Source organism: Xenopus laevis, chromosome 7L (assembly GCF_017654675.1).
Source record: "Xenopus laevis strain J_2021 chromosome 7L, Xenopus_laevis_v10.1, whole genome shotgun sequence".
NCBI lineage: Eukaryota > Metazoa > Chordata > Amphibia > Anura > Pipidae > Xenopus > Xenopus laevis.
In genome coordinates, this window is record NC_054383.1 from 83,195,304 (window position 1) to 83,213,437 (window position 18,134).

Genomic DNA, 18,134 nt, shown 5'->3' on the forward strand with positions numbered 1-18,134 from the left:
TTGGAGCAAGGCAGTTTTGACCTTACTGTCTGCTATGGACACCTACATGCCTCCACACTAGGGAGCAGAATAATGGCTGGTATGGCTACTTATTCCTATGGGCCTTAAGCAACAGCCTGGATAGTTTTAATATAGATCAGCCATAGCTTCCCCAATCTGCCCCTCAAGAATACATTGCTGATGAACACCAGCAGTGCTGTATCTATAAGGGAAGTTCAGGTCTTGGTGCTCCATAGTGGAGTGCATACACTTGCTGCAAATTTCAGTGCAGGGCGCTATTATTCAAGAAAACGATAGTTTGAGCAAGTTCTTCTTCGTATTACACCATGCACTGTACTTTGCATATAACCCACTGAGAAATTAATGTTAATTATTTGTTTTTATTATCGTAAATGCATCTTTGAATTACTTAACAATCAATAGGTTCTACAACTGCTCCAAACATGGCATTATAATATCTCTGACATAAGCTGTCAACAGCAGATACATTGTTGATGTCATGTAGGTGAGGGAGGAATCCACTATAATTTATATGAAAATGCAATCTGTGTTCAGTGCTTCTCCAAAGCTAAATGTAGTCAACAATTTCAGACTAAATATTGGCATGAGTATTAAGCTATATTCTTACAATAAGCTCAAGGATCAGGCAGGTTTTGAGAATTTTCAGCTGGGAGTAAAGAAGAGCTGGAATCATGTATTTCGAGAGATAAAAGATATTTTCTTGAACAGAATAATCTCCACCTCACCAGCACAGATTCATCTGCCAGGGAGGAGCACACCCAAGCACACACATACACACACATACTCCCATCTCTGGTCCAAAAGGAAGAGTCTCCCTCCCTTATATGATGTGTCATTAGCCCCACAGCAGTCTGTATCCATTGATATCAAGCTCACAAACACAGATTGCACTGACTGCTCAACCAGCACATAAGATTTTCTACCTGCTGCAAAAACCATCAGAATATAGCACTACAGCAAGGTAACAATTTCTGGTAAAGAATCAATTCTGTATTTTATCTGGGGTGGAAGAGGGGTGTGTGTTTGTGCAATTATATATTAATTGTATTAAGGATGCAACATACAGAATAAACTGGGAATCTCACAGTGGGCTTTGGATCTTTTTGTTATCCTGCCTTGCATGTAATATTTTACTTTAAAACAAAGGGAGAGCAACAGCAGAAATCACTCTTGTTGCAAAACAATACTTGCAAAAAGACAGGCAGCTAACAGTGTGTGTAAGCAGAATTGATGTTGTGCCATTTTCATTCTGACAAACAAGCCAGCCAATATACATTTCTTTGCTCTCCGTACAAAGCAGATTTACATCGGCATGCCAGCAATTGTGTTTAATAATCCTGTGCCATTGCTCTCTCCGTCTGCCGAGCTCTTTGTCTGTGTCTGCACACTTTCACTTCTCCATTCACACAGGTGGCTTGCATGATATTGTAGTAAGCAGAGCTGCTCTATTTGATAGGAAATATGGCTTACATGATTGTTATTTGTAAATGATTTGTGAAGGATGGAGTAAACCTTTGCTACCCCTTCACTGAAATCCCAACCGTCTCTCCTTTGAGGAAGATGGCCCTGAATTGTCTATGAAAGATCAGCTTGCGCACAGAATGCAACTTCTCCAGTATGAAGTAGATTAATGCTAAGGGAAGTTTAATACACTGCTAGCAGGTCTCTCATCTAATTCAGTGGATACCATTAGGATTACCTGATTAGTGAATGATACCTAATGCAGTTAGCAGAATTACAACAAACTGGATGCTAGCCAGCCCTACTGCATGTGCATTGTATATGCCCCCTGATGTTCACTATGTTCATTTGAAATACTGTAGGTTTAACAAATGCCCAGTATTTTATTTTAGTACAAATTATACTTAATGCCAATGTTATTAATTATGAAAAAAAGCTGTGATTGTAAAATTGTAACAAATCCATCCTCCAAATGCATCCTTGACAAGTAGCTCTGTTCTAATTTAGAAGGGGTTGAGGGATATAAGGAACATCTCTTTTACAGATTTTTTACAAAACTGTGTAGAATTTGTTTATACAGGTCTATTGTTTTTAAAGATTTTACACCAAGACTTAAATTAAATTTGACTGGCCCTAGCACTAACAGGTGGATTTGTTGACTTTATTTAAAGACATGCTGCATTAGTAGCTGTGGGTGCTTCTCTATCCACAGAAGAGCACTGGCAGGTTACAACCCCTGTGTGGAATAGGCCTTAAAGGAATAGTTTAGCGTGGAAATAAAATCTGGCTAAATAGATAGGCCGTGCAAAATCAAACATATTTCTAATATAGTCAGTTAGCCAAAAATGTAATCTGTAAAGACTGAAATGACTGGATGTGTAACATAATAGCCATAACACTACTCTCTAACTCTAAGTTAGTCAGCGACTATAAGGGGGGGGTCACATAGGACATAACTGTTCAGTGAGTTTGCAATTTATCCTTAGCATGCAGCTCAGATTCAAAAGCAAACAGTTATGACCAATGTGGCCCCCCTCAAGTCACTGATTGGTTACTGTCTGGTAACCAATCAGTGGAAACCAAGAGAGCCGAAAAGCAGGAAGTAGTGTTCTGCTTATTATGTTAGACATCCAGTCTTTATAGATTACATAACTAACTATACAGTATTTATCCAGTTTTTCTTTTTTTACTGAACAATTCATTTGAGTGATTTCAGTATTTATGAAGCAAGGACTTCTATCACTTTTTTTTAATTTGAGTTCTCACTTCAATCTATTAGCCCAGTGGCCCCCAAACTCTCCAGAGGTTGTCCTTTTTTACCAATATATATTAAAATTACTAATTAATGAGGGCCTCATGGAGCTCCTATACCTGCAGCTGCAGGGACTGCTTCCTCTGTAGTTACGCCCCTGTATAAGCCCCAAATCAACCTGCCCTGGGTGCAACTGTAGTAAGAGCTGGGGGTGAGGGGTGGCATTTGGGCATGTTGTCTATGGTGGTAGCAGCCCAGAAAAGCAGGTATGGGCATTACTGAGGAAAGCATAGACATGGCTAAATAGGGACTGATTTAGAAAGCTACGTGGTTCCAACATTTTTCTAAAGACATATTAAAACGTATGTCAGGCAACATGTGTCAATATAGTTCAAAGTAGTGAAGTCAACACACTGTGCTTATTTCAGTTTTATGTGTCAGTATACAATGGAGTAACCCTTCTGCCCTGTCACTTTAAGCCATACTGCTGACAGATTTTACAATTAACCTAATCTGTTCAACTTCATTATACGTATAAATCAGTCCTGAGAAATCCATGCAACATAGTAGCCCATGTAAACTATGAACACGCTGAAGCATAAAACTCACTTGATTTAACATGTCTGTGTAGCTCATTGTAATGCAACTGACGATGTAGCAAACTACAGCCCTAGGCTCACAAAGCTGCACAGCACAAATACACTTTACTCTTAGTACATATATATATATATATATATATATATATATATATATATATATATATATACACACACACACACACACACACACACACACACTCTGTTTTGCTCTTTAAGGCTCTATTTAAAGTATAGAATTCTCAGTTGTTACCCATGGAGACAGCATCTAAATCAATACCCCTGGCAAGCCAATGTGATTTTAAAAAGTCACTTTCACCCCGACAGCGAAACCACCAAGTCTATATTTTGCAAGTCAATCCTGAATGACACAGAGGGTCAAACTTCATTAGTAACATGCTTTGAGAGCTGCCTTACTTTTAAGGGGGGCACATAAAAACCAGAGAAGAAGCACGTTAATATTAAAGGGATTAACAATGAGTTTTAATCCTTTCTTGAATTTATTATAGAGTACATTTGTTTTTTTAACTATTGCAATGATTTTTTTAAGGTATTTGTTAATCCCAGCATTAATCCCCAAATGTAAAATAAATCTGCAAAAATATTCAGTATTGGTAAACTAAATGCTGAAAAATGTAAACATCTACTGAAACAGCTGACACAAAACAGATCAAAAGGCTGATATGGAAAGGAGCAAAATGCTGGGTGATATATACAAGTTATACACTAGAAACTGATACAGTTAAACTCAAAATCTGTGCAGTGATTACAGGTATGGGATCTGTTATCCGGAAACCCGTTATCCAGAAAGATTCAAATTACGCAAAGGAAATCTCTCATAGACTCCATTTTATCCAAATAATCCAAATTTCTAAAAATTATTTCATTTTTCTCTGTAGTAATAAAACAGTACCTTGTACTAGATCTCAGCTCAGATATTATTAATCCTTATTGGAAGCAAAACCAGCCTATTGGGTTTATTTAATGTTTACATGATTTTTTTTAGTAGACTTAAGGTATGAAGATTCAAATTACGGAAAGATCACTTATCTGGAAAACCCCAGGCCCCGAGCATTCTGGATAACAGGTCCCATATCTGAACAATTCTAAAGACTGTGCTGCTGCAACTATCTTGTTTCTCTTCATATCTGTCAGTCTATAATCTATCTATATACCACACTCTGCTCAACAAAGAAATACGGTTCTTTGCATCAAAAAATGTAAACTGCTCTGAACTGAAATTAAATATGTCCCTTCAAATCAAAACATGCACTTTGGAGAATTCAGGCAAGAGCGGGTTACATTACAGACACAGGAGGAATCCTGGGAGGCATCTCTTGTTTGTTTTGTCTGTGGAGCCGCCTTCTACTGTTGCTACAGTAACCTCTCCTCCCTGTGTTGCCAGGGATACGGGAAATACAAGGACTGTGACACTGAAGCTCAATGATGCTTACTGTAGCTGTGGAATCTGCACAGAAAGTGTGGATTCCAAACTGACTCATTAGAAGTTTCTATTTTCATAACATATTAAGCCCAACACCTTCAAATACACAGAAATACAAATTCAATCACATCTTTTTTACATCACACAGGAGCTGAATAATAGATAAATGACCTAACCAAGCATTCAGCGTGACCCATTTTTGTTTTTATTTTTTTTAATTATTATTCCTTTCATTCCTCTTCTACATTTTAAATTCACATTCTGTCTTTTTACTTCTTTGTTCTTTCCTTGTGTTCTGTCTTCTAATTTTGTTTCCCAAAAAAGTGGAAACATTCTAGAGATGAAGGAGTAAGCTCCTTTATGTCTAGAATGTTTACATTTTCTTATTCTCCCTTTTTCCTTCACCCTTCTCTCCCACTTTCTGTATTCTCTCTCAGATGCATAAAGTTCTCTTTTAAAATGCAGTTGTCTTTTGTTATCACCGTATGTCCTTTTCATGAATTCACCTCACTCTATTTTTTTTATTTTCACATTATGGGGGTTATTTACTAGAACTCAAATTTATCTCATTTTTATTAAAACAAATCCGACCAAACTTCCATCCACAATTTTATCTTATTTATCGATAAAATAACTTGAACAAGTTGAGTCGGGAGAAAACTCGCTAAAATCTAGCAAAAACTAAAATAGTATAAATTTTTCGGATTTGACGCCCGAATCACTCGATTTTTCCAGTTTACCACCCTAAACCCCACATTTTACGGATTATCGGATGGACCCAGAGCAGATCATGATTTCTTCAACTTGTAAAAGGGACATACGTAGGGATGGGCGAATTTGACCTGTTTCGATTCTCCATCAATTCCCCGCCGGTGAAATGTCGCCAACGCCCATTAAAGTCTGTGGAAGTAAAAAAAATATCCCCGCGCTGCATACAAGTCTATGGGCATCATTTTTGCGCCAAAACAAGGCGAAAAAATTTGCCCATCCGTAGACATCAGCCATTGACTTCTACATGACCTAGGCAGGTTTGAGATGGCGAATTTTCAGATTCTGGGGTACAATAAATCACGAAAAATGTTAGGGTTTTTTTCCACGAAAACTTTTTTTTTGCCCAAAAAAACCTTGACCAGAAAAAATTGAGGTTAAGTAAATAATCACCTATGTATCCCCCCCCCCACACACCAAGAGAAATATTCACATTTCCAAGGCTAATTAAAATTTACGGGGCAGATCTATCAAGGGTCGAAGTGAATTCGAGGGAAAAAGTACAAAAATTCGAAATTCAAAGTAATTTTTTGGATACTTCGACCATCGAATACTACGACTTTGATTTTACTTCAAATTTGATTCGAAGTAAAATCTTTGAATATTCGACCATTCGATTATCGAAGTACCGTCTCTTTAAAAAAACTTCGACTTCAATACTTCGCCAAATTAAACCTGCCAAAGTGCTATGTTAGCCTATGGGGACCTTCTAGACCATTTTTCTTCACACATCAAAGTAAAATCGTTCGATTATATGCTAAAATCGTTCGATTGAACAATTTTACTTTGATCGTTTGCTGGCCAAATTCGGTGAAAAATACTTCAACTTCAATATTCGAAGTCAAAGTATTTCAATTCGAGGGTCGAATTTTGAAGTATTTATCAGATAAATCTGCCCCTGTTTTATTGCATGCTGAGAGTTGTGTTTTGTGTGACAACTGATGTTGGGAGAATCTCTATGGCCAAAGTAGCCTCCTGTACTATTTTATTTTCTCTGTTTTCTCTATCCATACTACTGACACTATTGCAATCCAGTATGTAATAATATATCATTACTTGGCTTTTTATACTTAAATTCTGATAATGCATACAGGGAACCACTAATATACCCCCCCCCCCTTTTAATAATAATCACATTAATCCTTTCTTACAGAAAGTGGAGAAGTGTACTGAATACTGTGCTTAACATGGTCCAACGGGGCTCTACAGAAAGACCAATTATTTTTTTATAGAATTGACCAACAGCTTTGGTTACAGGGGCGTAATACACAAACATACATATAGTACAGCAAATCTTATATTAACATATGGAGAGTCTCGTATATAATGATGACCACCTAAGGTTATCTAAGATGTTGTTGATGAAGTCATTAGCAGAGTCTACACTATCTCCATTCTCTCTGCACTGGTGGACAGGTAATGCTTGCCAGCCAGCACAGTAAAGATTCTTTTGTCACTCCTCATTTGGGTACAATACGTACCATATGTAAATAATTTCTTATGTGGCCCTAGAAACCCATGTGTTATAAAGAAACCAACATGTGGCCTTAGAAACCAACATGTTGCATTACTTAAAAAATGGAAAGAAATGTATTAAAAGAGGTTTCATATACTTTATCTACAGTACAGTTTACTTTATTACTAGTTTGTAATATGTTACAAATAGCACTATGATTGTGCTTGCTTAAAACAAAGTATTTGAAGTATTTGTAGTCCTTTTCACCTTCAATACCTAAAAACGAGCTGGATATATAGAAGGCCTGTGTCTTTCCTATCTTATATTCAAATACTAGATGTTTGGCTCAAGTTCACACAAGGGGATATTTTTGCAATGTGCATGTGACATTATTTTCTGTACAGTATTACTGGAACTGTGAAGAGCTTCACAGGCGGGAATACCCACATCTTGTACTGTTTGTTGTACACCACATGCAAATGTTTCAAGGAATGCCGCTGAGCAGAGTTGCTGGCACAACTCTTTCATACAGGTTTCTCTATTATCTCATATCTCTCTATTTCTACATATTGAAAATGTGTGAATAGGGGGTAGGCAACTGTGAAAAATTAGATCTTTTAGCAATGTTAATAAATGCCAAAGGTAGAAAATGGCAAAATATAGAATTACATAAGGTCTAAATGGGCAGTAACACAGGGCCCAGCATCAGGTAAAAGACCAGGTGGTGCAGAGGCAGAGCTCGGACAAATAGGGGCGAGAGCAGAGAGTTACTGTATTAGTTCATTATCATCAGTTAATACACCCCTTACTGATAGAATACACATTGAAAATTAATATGGGAAGTTGAGACATAAAGACAGTGGTAAATATAGAACATGGCTGTGGCAGGGACTGACAGAGTGAAGTAGAGGACTGTGTTCTAAATTATTCTGGCAGTAAAATTAAACAGATATAACCAACAGATATAACCATCACTTCCGAAAAGTCATTTTCTACAATTTAGTGTAAACAAGACTCATGTGATATTCACAACGTTTTGGTACTTCTCAGGATACAATTTAGAGATAGCCAGGCAACTGTGGTGCTTTATAACCTAGTGCCCTTGGTCTGCTCAGCAGCTGACCCTCTCTGTTCTCTCACTCAGTGTTCCCCAAGTGAATAATGGAGAAGATGAAGAGTAAAAGGAAGACAGTGATATTATTTTATTTGCAAAGGAAAGGGTTTGACAGGAGCAGGAGCAAGGCACACAGCATCTGAAACAGCAGCACAGGTCCGTTTGTGTACTCCCACTTTGAAGCGATATAGCTTTTTAGGTTTACTTTAGGACAGAGCAGCAATTTTGTCAGCAGGGATTATACAGTTCCTTTAAACATGGCTGGAGTGAAATGTTTTGGAGTGGAACACCACTTACGATTCGGTTTCAATTATTAATACACACATCCATGAGGACAAAGCATAACGAAAGCTTACAGTTACAGACAAAACAAATGGAAAGCACTGGGTGATAGACATGTCAGAATGGTGGTTGTATTAAATCGCATGGGTGGATAGAAGTTTGAGAAATGATCAGCAACAGCCTGAAAACCTCCGAAGGCCTAACAAATCACAAACTAGTAAGGAACTTTTAGTTCAGTAAATTCAGGAACAGTAACTTGCTTTCAATAATTTAAGAATAATTAGCACGATAATTCATTAAAAATATAAACGTAGGGTTCATTTACTAAAGTAAGATACTGTATGGTGCAAAGTGTAAAACAGGCCAAAAGCGCCATGTTTTTCCCACAGTGTTTTTCCACATGACAGAGTTGATTGCAAGGCAATAACAACAGGGGATAAAATGAGTAATAAATAAGTAAACATAACCATACTGGGTGGGTAAAAGGCAGATACAGAATAGTTTACATTACATTTCTTTGTGCCATCCCAGCACTTTAGTAAGCTGTACCAACCATTGCTTATTTAAAAGGGAAATAAAAGCACCTTTCTCCTTTCTCATCTTATGTGAAATATTTCCCCTTCTCAGCACTCCATGTCCTCATCTGGGTATGTGCTTAAGGGTGCAGCTACATGCATTTTTATGACAATAGACTGATCAACAGTAAGTGCGTGGGATAGTGTATCAGTCCTAATGCCCCACAGGAGTTAAAAAAGGAAGTAAATTACAAAATAGCGCCAAAAACCAGCAGCACATCTGTTCTTCGTAGAATAAAGTTTGGTTAAATATCTGCTTTGTATATACCCAGTATAAATCTATGTAAGTAGAACAATAACTGATTAAAATATTCACTTGTGTTTTTTTAATGGTGCTCCAAATGAAACCTTCCAGAAATCCCCATGTTCTAAGTATTCTAGAGCTCATGCTTTATGGCACCTCTCTGAAAGGAAGGCATAGAATCTATTATCTGGAATTCTTGAGATCTTTCAGGGGTTTTTGGATATGGAATACTTACATCGTTTGTAGCACTCTGCCTATAATCTTACATAATCTTTATATATTTGCTTTCAGTGTACACTATGTTCCTGTACCAAACCACTGTAAGTATTCACAGTGTTGGACTTGGGTGATAGGAGTCCACCAGAAAACCCTAGATCTCAGTTTCATTCTCTGAACTTTGTGCCTCCACTCTTTACTCACATTCTCTGAGTGTCTTCTCTTCATATACACTCATCTCTTCTTCTGTCCATTCTCCCCTTTTCAGTCATACTGAATGGCCATGGTTTAGGCTTAGAAGGTCCAAAAATGGATGAGTGGGCATGAGGGCCTACTTATTGGTCAGAGGGAGAGGTCGAGAGGGAGTTTTCCTGGTACTCCATTCCTGGAATGTGATAGTTGGCATTAGGCTTTGAGAAGCAACTACTTTTTCTTTTCTTCAAAATGTTGTCCTATTATAAAAAGACACTATTGGGCCTTAGAAAATTACAGGTACACATAAATAATTAAGAACATGGGCAACTTTTATTCAGCTGTCTTTGAACTGTGTTTGGCTCTTACATTTGCTCAAGTCTAAAGCAAATAACATTAGCAAACCCTTCAGTCAATGAAAGTAATGAGCCACTGATCAATCTACCTTAAACAAGGGTGATTATAAAATATTTACTTTATTTTAGATTAAACTTCAAAATCCTTAACATACGTTACTGCTAACAAGCTATGATATAAAGCAAATAAAATTTTTTTCATTTTACAGATCCCCAAATACTATAATGTTAAGTAGTGTAATTTATATTCTTTTGACTGACTAATCATAACTCTCTAGTAACTTTGTTCAGCCTTTTTCTAAAGGCTCAGGCAGTTATTACATAATGTGTCTATAAATGTTAAAATGAGCAGTTATGGCACTCTCTCAGCTTCCAGGTACTATATAAAACTCTAGAATAAAAAATTTACTGAAACAACCTATTGTGTAGACTCTTTACAAAAGATTAGGAATTCAAGTTGTAGAAACAAATGACCTACCTACGAAAGATACTAGCATTTTCAGACTGGAATCACCGTCAAATGTTTACTTGGAATGGCCCCACTGATATCTGTCATATGCATTTAAAAAGAAGGTGACCAATGTAATTATCCCAGAAGCACTGTGTGATCAAACTGTCAAGTGTGCCATTTGTCTGCCCCAATAATCCATGCCCTCATCCAAGTCACAGTCTCTCTAACCATAAGTAGGATAGTATGGTGGCCCAATAATAGTTTATTTAGTCCAGGTGAAGTCATGGTCCCTAACCATGGTCCCTAACCCCTAGCTATACTTCCATATATGTGTGTAGTGTATATACACACACACACAAAGGCAATGTCAATCACTCTAAACTTAGTTACCAATTACAAAGAATGTTAGGTGGGGAATTTACTAAAACCTGAATTTATATAATTTTTTTTTATTTAAATAAAGTCAACCTACCTGTCATCCATGAATGTAACAGCTTGAAAAAAATCAGTGCAGGAAAAGTCTCGACAACATTTATGAAAATTCAGATTGTATAACTTTTTTCAAATTTTAAGAATCGTATGATTTTTGTCAAGTTATCGCCTGAAAACACTGACTTTTTCAGATTATCCAGCGCAGCTCACATTGTCAAGAAACATCTTCAAATTGTATAAGGGATATCTGCCTTTGAATTCTACATGACCTCCACAGGTTTTAGCTGGAGTATTTTCGAATTCGAAAATATGGCAGCTTTGGGTTATAATAAACCTCTAAAAATTTGAGTTTTCCCCCTAAATAGGCCCCTAATTCTACAGATGTAATGGATGCTGCAAGATTGATATTCATATTTATAAATCACTGATTTGTCACAATTGTAACTTATCACCAAAATAAGAAAGGTACACCAGGACTAAGGACTATCACCCCTTTAATTTACAAACAATAATCTGTAAGGTACAAACATATTAGTACAAGGATATCCACTGTCATTTACCAACAATAACAGATGTTGCCTCTGTAATTAATCAACAAAACAGTGTAGCCACTGTAACTTAAAGGTACAACTAGTCTAGTAAACACTTATCATCAAATGATAGAAATCTACAACTACACAATTGCAGGGGTATCACTATTATACTGTACTTACCAATAAACAAAGGGAACAGGAAATCTTCAAGTTTGTTATAATCAGCCATCTATACCAGTCACCAAACTTTTTTGCAAGACAAACCAGTTTCAAGAAGATTTTTATGAGGACCGGGAGGGGGGAATGTAGATGCGTGGGTGCATTCCAGGCTTACCAAAAAACTGTCCAAACAGTATTTTGGTCCTTATCGCGATTAGAAGAAAGCTTCCTGGGCTTTGAATAGCTGTATATATAGACTGCAGCTGGGACCAGAGGAGGCCTAATTCAGCACAGCCCGCAAACCAACTTTAATTTGGATAATTCTCTAGTCGAATTTGACTTTGCTTCGTAGAAGTGCGTGAGAGCATTCCATTGCTCTTTGTAGAACATCACAACTTTAAACAGCAGCTTATCACATGTACCAGCGTTCCCCAAGAATAAACCATACAATCCAAGGGTCCCCAGTGGTACAACACCCGTCACCAAGGGGCTCATTTATAATCACTGGCTAAATTTTCTCCTGGACACATTTTTACTTTAACCTGCTGCTGCCTGAAAAAATCCAACCAGTTATTGCAACTATTTCTATGAGAATGTCAAGTGTTTCCTATGAAAGGCGAAGCTGTATAATTTGTATAATATGGAAGTGGAGCTTGTAATTCATTAAAAACAGCAGGAATGCATATATTGTTCAGGATGAAGGAGAGACAGAAGATAAATATATGGGCAGAAAACATAACATAAAATGAAATGGAAAATCTGTGGAAATGTGAGGCAATGGCGGAACTGCATTCATAGAAAAGAGTTAAAGGGGTGCGTGCAAAGAGATAAACGAAGAGCTGGTAACCGGGCAGTGAGGTTGACATGGATAAAAGCATGAATAAAACAGCACTGAGATACGTGTGGAAATAGATTGAGCAGGAATTTAATAAACGGGCTTTCACTCACCTGATGTATTGAACCTTGCAAAAAAAAATCCTGCACCCCCATTTTTCTCGGCCTTTATGCACCGTTCCATCTCGCTCACCCTCTGCACCACATACTCAAGTAAAGTCCTGTCTCAGGCGTTAGAGCGCCCCCTGCTTGCAGAATGTCTTGTTGAACGCGAATCATGCAGTATACTGAGGTCACAGATAGACGATGCAAAACAACTCGCCAGATTCATTGAGAACTTTGAGATTTTTAACCAGTTTCATGGAATTCTGTATTTTTTGGTGGAATTCTACATAATAGGTTTTTTACTGTTGTCGTATTGTTACAGTAGAAGGGAAGTGACTGAACTATGTAGAATAATGCACAGTACAGTAAGCCTCGTAGCCCCCTAAGAAGTGCGTGAGAGTGTTCCATTGCTCTTTATAGAACATCACAACTTTAAACAGCAGCTTATCACATGTACTAGCATTCCCCAAAAATAAACCACACAACCCAAGGGTCCCCAGCAGTTCAACAACCGTCACCCAGGGGCTCATTTATAATCACTGGCTAAATTTTCTCCTGGATACATTTTTACTTTAACTTGCTGCTGGCTGAAAAAAATCCCACTAATTGATTTTTAGTGTAGATAAATGAGCCACAAAGTGTGTCCCCCTCACAACATACTATTCCAGTATATACAAGAGTATATACAACATTTACAATCTCCTACTTCAGTTATACAAGTTAGTATAGACAAAGCAAATAATTTCTAAAAATTGGGATTATTTGGATAAAATGGAGTCTATGGGAGACAGCCTTTCCGTAATTCGGAGCTTTCTGAAAACCGGGTTTCTGGATAATGGATCTCATACATGTACATCCATCCACTGCCTAAACTATTATATCACAGCTTCCCTGTATTCCATTTCATAGGCGTTTTATATATACATGGAGGCAGCACTAAATAAATATATATATATATATATATATATATATATATATATATATATATATATATATATATGTATATATATATATATATGTATATATATATATATATGTATATATATATATATATATATGTATATATATAGTGAATAAAGTACCCTCTCTTGTAAAATATAAGGATATTATAAGTTACCGAGGAGTTTCATGACCATATAAAAAATATCGGTCATGGAACTTCGAGCGACTTTTGCAACTTTTGCAACTGGGGGTACTTTATTTATTATAATACACAAATTTCAGTGAGCTATGTGACAGAAATGACATCAGAACTCACCGTTTATAACTGATGACATCAAAACTCACCATTTACCTTTTACCATTTATAAGGATATCATTTACAAGATATTCATGGCTTTTGTGTACTCCCTTTTGTGTAAAAAACGTAATCTTTTATTTTTGCATAGTATCAATGCCCAACGTTTCGGTCCCTATTGGGACCTTTTTCAAGGATGATCCACAAAAGGGAGTGCTGGTCTGGAAACTAGTGGTGTATACACGATTTACCGGGCACCCCTCCTTCCATTAAGATTGACTTTGGAGTACGGATACTCTGAAAGTTACATACATACATATATATATATATATATATATATATATATATATATATATATATATATATATATATATTTATTTAATTTATTATATATAATACACTGCACATGTCCTTAAGGATCATATCTCATTCTCAAATCTCAACCACGATTTTCAAACTAAGTGGGTTGAGTTATTTCGGGATCCTACTGAAGAACTAAGAAGCAGACTGGCTGTGTGTTTTGGTGTTATAGTACTATCAAACTTTTTTCACATAGTAGGCCAAATGTCTAATATGGCAGTTATTCAGAATCTGAACTGTGTTTAAATGATCATGTAAGCAGTGTTTTAATGTAAACCACCTCATGTTTAAAACACTATATATATTTATATATATATATATAGATAGATTTATATATAGATAGATAGATATAGATATATATAGATATATATATATACTTCCTCATCATGTGAGAAAAGTTGATATAGCATGTTGAGTTACTTTTGGTTATTATGATTATCTTTATTGATTTCTGCCTACAGAGATATCAGCTTTGAAGCACTCAGATAACAATATTTCTTTCTCCAGGGCTCATGGAGGCAGCACTGATTTTCCTTTGTTCTGCTCTGGTTCCAGTACTGGGTAAGTAGGCAGCCTAACCCAACTTGCACATCACACTCGCTGGTTAGAAAATAATTGACAAATTCTCCAAACATATTCGGGATGAATCATTGTGTACAATTCATCAACAATTCATTGGGCGAAACACTGTAGACGGCCTTTGGATATGACAGTCTGTGGCTGTCTGTCTTTTAACATTTGATACTCTCTCACCAAGGTTGCCAAAGGATAAAGTAAAATATAAATGTTTATTTTTTAATTTACCTTTGTTAAACTGCATATAAATTAGATTTGAAACGCTTAAAAAAGCATTATGGGGTGGCAAGTTTGGAATGAACTGGTCAAGTCTGAAATTCAAATCAGATAATGTCCACAGCATTTTGCATGGCCCACTGATTATAGCATCTAGTGTTTCCCCGCCACAATAGTTGGTAGGTCAGAATATGACACACAGTTACTGGGTTGGAGTCAATGTTGCTCACTATTAGCAGGAACATCTTGTATAATAATACACAACCAGCCAGGGACAGGTTAGAGAAGCCAGGCATATGCTCCTACTGTTGTTTTGATGTGTTTAGTTGTGCAGCAGTGCATACAATCAAAATTCTTAACGTGCCAATATACATTAACCTCTCCTTATTTTGTGGGCTGAAAGTTTTCGTATTATATCTTATCTTCATGAGTGGTGGGCAGTTTCAATAATACCTTTTTGGGGGGATATAAGCAATGGGTTTTCAAGGAAAAAGTGGTCAGGATAAACCAACAGCCATTCTAGAGTTAAATACTGTAATACTGACTCTAGGGGTCATTTGCAGTGATTGAGCTGGGGGAAGATTTGCAAGAGCACTCGGTTGCACAAGAGTTTGGCTCTTAGTGTTCACTTAATCAACTCTTTACCTCTGACTGAGCTCTGCACCTTATACCAGAGAAGCGATAGGTCAAAATATGTACAAACTAATATATTTCCACATAAACTTCTTGTGCAAACCCCACACTGTGTGGCTGTTTTGATCCACCGGGAGACTAGTGCTTTGATGGTTTCTTTAATCTCTTTTCCCCAAGGAAATCTAGATTTAGATTTTAGCTCAATATCTGTGACCTTCCTTGAGCAGCAAAACATCAACAAACACTGAATAGCTGTGATGAATCATAAGTTGCTGTAGAGAAGTGCCACAAAGAAAATGTATGTACATGCAGAAGATATGATTGCTTGGGGTCCTACAAATTCATAGCTTACTCATGCATTAAGTATCAAAAACAGAAATTAATGATTAAAACTGTCATGCTTTGTATTTTTTCCCAGGTGCCAGTGAGGAGGTTAAGGATCAAGACCCATTTCACTATGGTAATACAAAGAATACACTTTGACCTTCATTTTTCATATTTTTTATATTGTCTTAACCATTAAGAACTCTGCACCCTGTGAGTCCTTATTTTGGAAACAAATGTCATCCTTGCTGGAACACACACTTTTCAGTAAAGCCTTGTTAACATTACATTGGCTTTATACTATGATTTTCCAACAAAACAATTGCAGGCACCTCAAATGAGAGTTGCATTTTGCAGCATATGTGCATCTAATATTTAAGGGAAAAGCTTTTGAGAGAACTTTAATTGCATAACAGCATGGAAACTGATTTGCATCGGATTCCAATGTGATTAATTTGGATATGTGGAGTCATATTTTATTGCCTTTTTGTGATTCATCTGTGCAAAACAATATGGCCAAAATGGGATCACAAGCAGAATAGTTATTGCTTTTGTTCTATATTTAGTAATTATATTGACATTCTAGTGATACTGTGCAATACAATTATTATTTAATAATTTATTTGTTCTTTATGTACAGATTATGAAAGTTTGCGCATTGGAGGGCTAGTCCTTGCTGTTATCCTCTTCACCCTGGGGATCCTCTTAATTCTCAGTAAGTATGTTACATGGATGAATGTAGAAGAGCTTCTGGTAAATTACTGAATGATGGATTTAAATAGTAGTTCAGAATCCTATCCAGCTCATTGGCAAATATGATGGATCATTTATAAATGCAAGTGCAAACTGTTAATACATGTGTTAATTCTTCACAATGCAGCAATTTTTGCCAGTCTAATATAAAACATGGATTGATTCATCCCTGTTCATAAATACAAATAGGACTTGGGGTTATTTCTACCATAATGGGGCATATGTTCTTTTCTTTGGGAAAAAGAAGAATAAAAAGGACTAGTGGTGAGGACTGAGATGCATTCCTATATTGTGACCTATCTGATATCTCTTTATTTGCAGGTCGGAGGTGCAGATGCAACAATCTGAACCAGAAACAAAGGTAAGTAAATTATGGGATTAAGTAATAAACCTACTATGTAAAAGCAACCAATAAGCAGGTAGCATTTACTTGTCATGGCAATCATCTTATTGGCTGCTATGGGTTACTGCAGCTGGGAAAAATGAGTATCTGTTGTTTCATATAGGGGTTCGTTTGCAATAAACTTCCTGGCACCTTCCCCCATTTGTAATTATAAATTCTTAAAATGACAGCCTTGTAAAATAATTGAGGTTGTGGTGCCAGTGCCCATTGTAGGGTTCTGACACAGAAAAAGATAAACGTCTCTCAAATGTAGTCTACAAAATACGGAACAGAGTTACAGAGCTATAACCATTGCACAGAAGTCCATTGGTGGATCAGAAATTTTTCTGGGTCCGTGACGTCAGTGAAATGATGTCACACTCATGCACACAACCTCTCCTGAAGTCAAGATTCCATGCTGTGCATGTGCACATCGCTCCACTGACATCACTGAAATATTCTGCTCATGGATTTTTGCCCACAAATCATCTGAAAATGTGAAAAATCACCATAAATCAAAAGAATGCTTAGGAGTGACAGGAGTCCGGGGGGACAGAGCCCAAAATCTGGTAACTCCTGAAATGGGTTTTTTTGGGGGTTGAATGTATAGCCTACTTACTGCAAAAAACAAATTCAGTACTTTAAGGGGGTAAAGAGCTTTGCAGCAGGTATAAATACCTATTGCATCTAATCAGATGTTTGCTTTCAAACAAGTCAATAGTAAATACTGCCACTGATTGATAGGTTAATACACCTGGTTCAAATATTGCAACTTTTATTACCTCAACTAATATATTCAATTTTAGCTATTCTGACTGGTTTCATATAAAAATTGGATATAGCTGCCTGCAGAGACACACATACCTTGTACCCCCTGGCTTTTTCATGCACTGATGCACATTATTTCATCTGCAATCAGGTGTTGGGGGGGGGTATTGAACTATTTAAATATATACTGTGATTTCAATGCAAGCCCTCGGAGTATTTAATTGTATATCCAGGGAGCTGTGAAAACAGTAGTACAGGTATGGGATCGTTATCCAGAAACCCTTTATACAGAAAGCTCTGAATTATGGAAAGGTGGTCTCCCATAGACTCAATTATTATCAAAATTTTAAATATTTCCTTTTTCTCTATAATAATAATAAAACAGTAACTTGTA

The 18,134-nt window shown here is 36.7% G+C and overlaps 1 protein-coding gene across 4 annotated transcripts in view; it reads left to right on the top strand.

The window, feature by feature from the left end:
• The window catches only part of fxyd6.L (FXYD domain containing ion transport regulator 6 L homeolog), a 35,867-nt gene that overhangs the window by 14,229 nt on the left and 3,504 nt on the right, over positions 1–18,134 (top strand). For 2 of the 4 annotated variants that reach the window (XM_018225863.2, XM_018225862.2), the window contains exons 2-5: positions 14,596–14,649; positions 15,932–15,973; positions 16,478–16,552; positions 16,912–16,951. In XM_018225863.2, coding sequence (XP_018081352.1) covers positions 14,601–14,649; positions 15,932–15,973; positions 16,478–16,552; positions 16,912–16,951 — 206 coding nt within the window. In that variant the 5' untranslated portion in view covers positions 14,596–14,600. Of the gene's footprint in view, positions 1–778; positions 996–14,595; positions 14,650–15,931; positions 15,974–16,477; positions 16,553–16,911; positions 16,952–18,134 lie in introns of those variants that run through there. The other 2 variants (XM_041569267.1, XM_041569266.1) reach the window with 2 other exon arrangements.